This window comes from Gossypium hirsutum, chromosome A10 (genome assembly GCF_007990345.1).
Source record: "Gossypium hirsutum isolate 1008001.06 chromosome A10, Gossypium_hirsutum_v2.1, whole genome shotgun sequence".
Classification (NCBI taxonomy): Eukaryota; Viridiplantae; Streptophyta; class Magnoliopsida; order Malvales; family Malvaceae; genus Gossypium; species Gossypium hirsutum.
In genome coordinates this window covers 95,638,934-95,647,665 of record NC_053433.1, presented here as the reverse complement: position 1 = coordinate 95,647,665, position 8,732 = coordinate 95,638,934, and the positions used below count along the sequence as shown (strand labels likewise).

The 8,732-nt window shown below is 29.4% G+C and overlaps 1 protein-coding gene across 1 annotated transcript; it reads left to right on the top strand.

The window, feature by feature from the left end:
- Positions 1-4,478: 4,478 nt before the first annotated feature.
- LOC107896678 (mitochondrial thiamine diphosphate carrier 2) lies at positions 4,479-8,523 on the top strand. The gene is made up of 7 exons (XM_016821906.2): positions 4,479-4,966; positions 6,133-6,249; positions 6,460-6,571; positions 6,821-6,948; positions 7,195-7,347; positions 7,797-7,943; positions 8,041-8,523. Exons 1-7 carry the CDS (start codon positions 4,850-4,852, stop codon positions 8,257-8,259), a joined length of 993 nt encoding a protein of 330 aa, XP_016677395.1. The 5' UTR covers positions 4,479-4,849; the 3' UTR covers positions 8,260-8,523.
- Positions 8,524-8,732: the final 209 nt, after the last annotated feature.

The following is an 8,732-nucleotide window of genomic DNA, read 5'->3' as shown; positions in this document are numbered from 1 at the left end:
ATATATACATCATAAAAAAATATAATAAAAATATATATACAAAACAAATATAAAAAAAATTACATTTGGTGGCCGGCGCCGGCGACGGACGGAGGCCGACGGTCGGCCGTTGACCGGCCCCTGGCCGGATTCCCCTTCCCCCTCCCTTCTCTCTTCCCTCTCTCTTCTTTTTCATTTATTTTTCGTATTTACCTTAGATTTCATATTATTTTGCTATTTAATTTAGCTTTAAATATTAATCATGTTATATATGTAATATTGTTATCACTATTATTTTTATATATTGTTATTATTATATTATATTTAGCTATATATATATTTTCTTTATGTTCCGTTTCTTACTATTATATGCATATATATCTATTATTATATTTATTATTAATATTGTTAGCATTAGTACTTTTACTTAATGTGTATGTAGATATACATGTACATATTAATAGTTTTTTATCATATGTGTATATTGTATATATTATATTTATATTATATATATATTCTTAATGTTATTAGTTGTATACTTCTTGTATATTTCCATGTATATATTTTATATTGTCTCATGTACATACTCCGAAATACTATTATATATATACGTATTTTTAATACCATATTGAGTATATATTATTGTATTTATTTTTATTCCGATTATACTTATTATTAATGTTAGTACATATATTTCACCATAAGTGTATATATACCTTTTTGAGTATAGAATATTATTTTCGTATATTTAATAATTATTCTAAAAAAGGGTTATAATATGTACATATTTATGAAGTATTATTAATAGTATTATTTTTAAACATCATTGTTATTTCTAATATATATATTATGTACACTTTTTATTTCTATTTTATTTTTTATTTATCAATATTAATTATTATTATTCTAATATTTTGATATTTTAATATTTTATATTATTCACATCACTATTCGCATTTTTTACAATAATATTCTTAGATTTTTTTTACTATCATTTTAGAAACTTTTTACATTTTAATTTTAAGAATAAGGCAATGTACCGATTTTAACATTAAGTCATTGATTTCATCGCTATGTTGGGTGAAGTTAGTCGGCTCGTGTTAAAAACGGGATATCCTTCTAAAAAACCAAAAACTTACAACTTCTCATTTCCTTCAATCGGATCACACTTAAATGTCAAATTGAATTCATATTTTTGAAAATTAAGACAACACGTGTTTAATAAGATACCAATTTTGGGCGTCGCGAGGGTGCTAATACCTTCCTCGCGCGTAACCGACTCCCGAACCCAACTTTACTTTGGCTTTTGACGTAGACCTAAATTTGGCCTTCATTTTTGTGCAAGAATAAGTTTTCTTTTCTAAAAAAGGATGATTTATTAGGTGTCCGGTCATACCTAGAAAAAAAGATCGGTGGCGACTCCTTTTTTTTAATAAAATCAAAAGTCGATTTTTAAATTTTCAAATAATCGCCTCAATTAGCGACCGAAAGAGAATTTTTTACGTCGCTACACAGCCCTTTTACTATAAACCATCAAATTTTCATTTTACGCGATTAAGTCTTTTTATTTAATCGGACACCTAAACGACAAAATTAAATCACGAAAATTTCACAGATATAAATTCACACAAAATAAACACAGAAAATAATTTTTAAATATTTTTTGACCCGGATTCATGGTCCCAAAACCACTGTTCCGACTAGGGTCTAAATCGGGCTGTTACATTTATGGTCCAACGATTCCCATAATTCTTTAGCCGTTTTCTTGATACTATATACTTCATACAGTTCATTAGATAAACTGTTCAAAATGTAGTTACGACATAGGAAATCAGAGTTGTTCCATGCTTCAACAATGTTGAAGGTAGTAATAGCATCTTTCTCATTCGCTCTAAAAATAGGAGGACCATCTTTCAAAAATTGTCATATTCAACATGGTCAAATAGAACAACAATTTCTATTGCCATGTTTTAAAATTCTCTCTAGTAAATTTTGCAGGCTTTTCATTGTGACTCATAGTCACAGGTAACCTTTGGCTTGTAGCTTGAGCCTGACCAGCGATAATAGCCCCAGCCTTTGAATTATATGAGTTGTTTGATGTATGAGACAGTTCTTTAATCAGAATAAAGAACCAGAATCTATAAATAAATTAAAATTTGTAACAGAAGCATAAACCAATCTTAAATAAGTTATGATGGTAATCTGTACACCTTAGATTAAAACTACAACAATTAATCTGTCTTAAGATTGTAAGAAAATCTGATATCGTATGTAGTATTAATATTTCAGTAACAATGATAATGTAAAATAATGCAGTAGCAGTAACACAACAGAATACTTGTAATCGGAAAAAGTTAAAAATTAGAAAAAGAATTTTGTTGAGGCCTGTATAAACAATTTTTCGTTCTCTCCTCGGTGCTTTGAGTAACATCGAATGTCTGTCTCTCAGGATACAACAACAAATGATCACAGTAGTAGCACAACAACAGTGATCAATCGAACACAATCTTGCCTTTCTCTATTACCAGGAGAAATGAATTTAGAAGGAAGTTTTGATATTGATAATTTTTGATGATATATTTTTGAAATCTCTTTACTTGGCTTTATATAGAGGACAGGAAATGAATGAAGAGATTTGTTGAAAAATTAATAGACATGGATGAATAGAGACAATGAATGAAAAAAAATAATATTAAATTAAAAGATACATTTTTTCAAAAGATACAACTGTATGAAAAAATACAATATTAAACCAAGAGATACAATTATCATTCATCACTCAATAATTATTTTTCAACAATATTCAATTATCATTCTTCACTCAATAATTATTTTCCAACAATAAAAAAAAAACAAAACTTTGATGCTAAGCCTTGCACTTTGCACTTAAACGTTGACCCCAAAGATAAAACTAACTGCCATAACCTAAAGTGAGGTGAAATCAAATCAAACCCTAATTTAATGTTTCTAAAATTTTGAAGTTCTAATAATTTGCAATGCAACTATCTATACTATTACTTAGTATATAATTACCAAATAATCAATTATTTTATAAAATAATAAACATAATTTTAGTAAAAATAAAAATATATTATGAGAATTGTTTTGTCTTAATTTGATGGATATGAACATTGTTATCAATACAGGGGACGTGAGTTTAAGTGTGCTGAAGCGTATTATCCTTCTATTTATGGGTTAGGGAGGGATTATGGTTAGTTCTAGACATTATGTTAAAAAAATAAATATAATCAAAATCTATAATAAAATTATTAAAAAATACACATAATAGAATTAAAATAAAAAACTATAACTTTTAGTATTTTAATTTTAACATTTTAACTAACATCTCTTCCTTTGTTTTCTTTTTTATAGAGAAAAGGGATTTATTACACTTCATATATACAATATCTATTCTGTTTTTACATTATATAAAATGTAATAAGAAACAAAGATTTGTATCACTGAACATTAATTAATAAAAAAATTAAGGAATGATGTACCATCAAATAATTAATTTTAAGGGGGCTTTGTTGAAATAAATTAATAAAAAGGCAGATGCTACAAAACAAAACCAGGTCTACCACTACAACTCTTAAACAATTTTTAAAAATAAAAATAGGGTTTTTTTTTAAAAAAACAGCATTTTGGACCTACCAACAAAAGTTAAATAAAGTGATAAAATATATTATATTTTTAAAAATGATAAAAAGAAAATTAGACCAAATATACTGTATTAGGTTTTTTTATTGATGCCAATAATAATAAAACACGTCAAAACATTAATTAGGGTATAATCATAAGAAGGTTAGGTTTAGTTTAAATAGTAGGTTTTTTTTCATGAAATTTACTAATTATATCTTAGTATCTTGAAGTCATCAAAAAATAAAGATAATAAATCGTGATGTTACTAAAAGTAAGTAAATAAAAAAAATACTTGAAATTAATATTTAAAATTTTATTAAAAATTTTATTGTACGCATATATGTGTGAAAATCACAAATATAAAATATAAAGGTGTCTTTAAAAATAATATATAATAAATAATAAAAATTTATAACTTAAACCTTATAAATGATAATATATTAAATATGTACGATATTAAAATTAAAAGAAATAAATTACATTATTTATGAGTTTATATCAAGTTAAGTTGTGACATTAACTCAATCAAATATATTATCAAAATATACAATTAGTGAATCTGATAAAGTGCATAATAAAATTAAAAAATATCTAAATATCAAAATAAATTTTTAATTGAGTAGTAAATTAAATATTTTGCTAATGCAATTATTGATTTGTGTTCTATATCATAATTTTTTATTAGTTTTTATATAAAAGGAATAAAGTAGAATATAATATATTTTATTTTAATTAAAAAAAGATATTTTAATAAATTTTTTAATTGAGTTGATGAAAATATTCAAAATATTGTTTGATAAATTAAAAATTAAATGCTGAAATTAGGCATAATATATGGCTACAAAAATAAAAAGAAAATGTCTGTTGTTCTTTCGAGTTTCGACTTCTGAATATTTGTGTATTTTCCTCTGTTCTCTAAGCTTATTTTTTTTCACTTCAAAGTCGCCGCTCTCTCAATCCAATAAGGCGGCAAAAGAGGAAAAAATGTCTTATTCCTTTTTCTTAAAGAATGGCGGCCTTTCACCGCACCATCTGCCCCTTCCTTATTCCCAGTTTCCTTTACCTTTCTCTGTTTTGTGTTCTTGCTTGATCCCTCTTACGTCCACCTTCAGTAACCCTATTTTTCTAAAGCGTTTTCGCCTTTTGAAATTTGGGTTTTTTCCAGCTTGATAGCCTAACCCTAGAGAGCAAGAGATTTTTTTTTTGAACTAAAAGCATAGCTCTTGCAATGGAAGAGACAGGGCAGATAAAAAGGGCGTTGCTTGATGCCTCCGCCGGTGCTATTTCTGGTGGTATATCCCGGACAGTTACGTCTCCTCTTGATGTTATTAAGATCAGATTTCAGGTAAAAATATGGATTTTTTATTTTTCTTCTTTTTTGGAGTTTATTTTAATGTTAGGGGATTCTGGAATGACTATAATTAGTATTTTTTTATGAAATTAATTATGGCTTTTGGATTTGCTATGAGTATGATGAAAATTGAAAGGTGAAATGTGGAAGGGTAGATCGGGTGGATAGAGAAGTGGTAGGTGTAAATGTGAAAGATGATAATGATGGATTCTCAAGTTGGAAATAAAATGAATTTTAAAAGTGAGATTGACAAGAGGGAAAAAAAAGAAGAAGATAGTTTTTATTATTATCCATTATGCACAAATTAGAAATATTTTAAGTTGGACCAAATGATAAAAAGGGAGAAAATTAGAGAAATTTGAGTTAAGTATTTGCACTTGATATTTATTAGATTTTTCATATTCTTTGAAACCTTATATTTTATCTTAGCTTATAAAAGGTATAATGGTAAAATAATATTCTTACATTTTACCTCGATGAAAATCTTTCCCGTTATGGTAGAAGCAAAATGTATATTTTCTATCTTTTTTCTCTTCAATCCTTTCAATTTTTTCTCTCTTCAGTTTTTTATCCACTCAACCAAGCAAAATCACCTTAGCGAGAAAGTTATGAGGACTAGTAGAGTGTTAATTGAATCCACTGAGTGCAATTTGTAATGTTGCATCTTGGAAATATATACTTGATAAGAATTAAGTAATAGTTGTGGGAACTGGGAAGTGATCATAATATGTAACTGAATCATCCTTTTAATATTCACTGTAGGTTAAGCTTCTTATTTGGTATACAAATTCTTTTTGTTGGGTGTCAAACAACAAAACCATGTATTTTCCCACTATTTAATGCAGGCTTTCGGATCATATTGCATAGTTAACTTAGGAACATATCCTATTCGGTTGTCCTCTTCATAATCCTTCCTTCATCGACATGTTTTGACTAGATCATCTACTTGTCTTCTTTCCATGTTTGAATCTTCAAAAATGTGCTTTCTTCATTTTATATCCACACTGCATATTATCTCCTTCTTTCCCTATACGGACTTGTTTATCTTTTTACATTCCTACTTTCATTGAAGAATTTCATTTCAGCTACACTCATTTATTTTGGCATGTTAATGTGTTGTTGCCAACATAAAGAAAGTTGTTATTTTTCTCTGTGTATAGGTGCAATTAGAACCAACATCTTCATGGGCTTTGCTTCGTGGAGATCTTTCGGGATCATCAAAGTACACTGGAATGTCTCAAGCAACAAAGGATATATTGAGGGAAGAAGGTTTACCGGTATGAGCGCCATTTTCTTTTCGACTGTATGTTTATTTCCTCTTCTATTTTACTAGTTATGATTGAATGATTTCAAAAAGAGCTCATTCATTTGTGCAGTTGGTTGCATTTTTAGTTAACCTTTTCTTTCCTATAAGCTAATTTACCTAAAATTCTGTAGATTTGCTTTCTTTTGTGTTTTTTTAATTCAATATATTGTTCTTACGACAGGGATTTTGGCGTGGTAATGTCCCAGCTTTACTTATGGTTATGCCATATACAGCCATACAATTTGCCGTGTTACATAAATTGAAAACATTTGCTTCTGGTTCTTCCAAGACAGGTACTTTACAGCAGATATTGCCTTCCGCTATGCTGATGAAAAGATAGAAATTGTAAGTTACGTCACATGTTGAAAGTAATCAGGGACATACAGCTAGTTAATATAGAAGCATACAGAATTATTTGTGGGTTTATGTCCTCCTATGTTGTATATGGTAGATTGGAGTGTTTGTCTTTATTGCATCAGATGGCAGCCTCATATTATTTCTTATGATATGCTTTGTTATGGCCTTGTTTTATGGTGGTGCAGTGGATCACCTTAGTATAAGCCCCTACCTGTCTTACATCAGTGGGGGGTTAGCAGGTTGTGCAGCTACTGTTGGATCTTATCCTTTTGATCTTCTTCGGACTATATTGGCTTCGCAAGGTGAACCTAAGGTATTACACTTGACTGATGCTATAATGTTCTTTTCTGCTTTGACAGCAGTTCATTCAATTGTGAAAAGGAAGTTTATGAGGTCATAACCTCTTTTGAAAAGAAATTTAACTGTATCTTTGTACTTATAAAGTGATTTGTAAAAATTTCTTGGATGCTAACTTCTGATGCACCCAATGAGTTTCCTGCAAAAGCTTTGATTTCTTCAAGTTAGTTGATTTCTTTGACACATCCTGATTACATGTTAGGTATACCCCACTATGAGATCAGCACTCTTTGATATAATTAGTACTCGTGGATTTAGAGGACTGTATGCTGGGTTGTCACCAACATTGGTTGAGATCGTTCCTTATGCTGGCTTGCAGTTCGGCACATATGATACATTTAAGCGTTGGGCTATGGTAAGATTTTTGTCCATGTATACCTTGAAATGATCTGTTTCCTGAAAAATGCTCAGTATCAGTCATATATGGATTTCTTTTCTTGTCCAAGTGTTTTACATTTAAGATAAGAAACATGGGATTTAGATGTTATTTGTTAAAATGGTTTATCTGATTGTCTAACATGGTGTTGTGGTTTTCCAATAGAATGATGCATAGAATAGATAATACATTTTCAGTATGTTGTTTCTTATAAACTATCTGCATCAGAATTTGGAATGTTGATTTAAGCTCAGTTGGTACTTGACTAAATTTAGTGCTTGTTAGATAAACCAAAATCTCTTGGATATTTTGACATGTTTATTGTTCTTGGTGTATGCTTAGTCTTGTTCTGAAACTTCGAATATACATTTTGAAAAAAAAATTGTTTTTAATGTGTGGTCTTGGATTTTACATTTTTATCATCTTAGACTTGGAATCGGTCTAGATCATTCAATACAAGCTCAACCACAGATCATAGCCTTTCAAGTTTTCAACTTTTCATTTGCGGGCTAGCAGCTGGTACTTGTGCGAAACTTGTTTGTCATCCTCTCGATGTAGTCAAGAAAAGGTTCCAGGTAGATCTCTGGGCATTTTTGAACCTGCATTGCTGTCATAACCTGATCTCCAAATTTTGCTTATTTATGGAACTTGGTTGCCATTTGTTGGTTGCAGATTGAGGGACTACAGAGACATCCAAAATACGGTGCTCGAGTAGACCATCGTGCATATAAGAACATGTTTGATGCATTGCAACGAATCTTGCAGTCAGAGGGTTGGCATGGTCTTTATAAGGGAATTGTTCCGTCGACAATCAAAGCTGCACCTGCGGGTGCTGTAACATTTGTGGCTTATGAGTTCACATCAGACTGGTTAGAGTCCATTTTGTCTTGAAATCTAACATAACTAGATTTTCATCTTTTTCTTTATTATCCATTAGATAATTCATTTAGTTTTCTTTCATGGAATTGTGAAAAGCTCTCATAGGATGGAAAGGGAGTATGAACATGAAATTATAGCATAAAATTGTCATCAACTTACATGGAGTAAGTTCATATATTTAGAGTACAAATTTTGAGGTTGGAAATCAAGATGTAGAGCAGAGTGACCTTTTTTAGCACTTGTTTGAAATTAATGAAATGCTATTTCTTATTTTATACAATCATATTCATTGGTGTGTATGGCAGTTTTTATGCAACCATTAAATTCCCAGGATATTGCATGTCAAAGTTGCATATTTTTGACATCATCCCTATTCTAAGTCTAAAAATTTTCAGATGATTTTTTATTTTTCAATCGCTTGACTGTTTAGTCAATGCAGTAGTTATTATCGCTTTTTTTGTATTGTAAACTTGGTGTTATATATA

Bases quoted from the DNA above. Each gene is read 5' to 3' on its own strand.
- LOC107896678 (XM_016821906.2), top strand. From the start codon at position 4,850: ATGGAAGAGACAGGGCAGATAAAAAGGGCGTTGCTTGATGCCTCCGCC. The intron at 4,967-6,132 runs GTAAAAATATGG...CTCTGTGTATAG, and splicing joins TTATTAAGATCAGATTTCAG to GTGCAATTAGAACCAACATC. The intron at 6,572-6,820 runs GTACTTTACAGC...ATGGTGGTGCAG, and splicing joins TTCTGGTTCTTCCAAGACAG to TGGATCACCTTAGTATAAGC.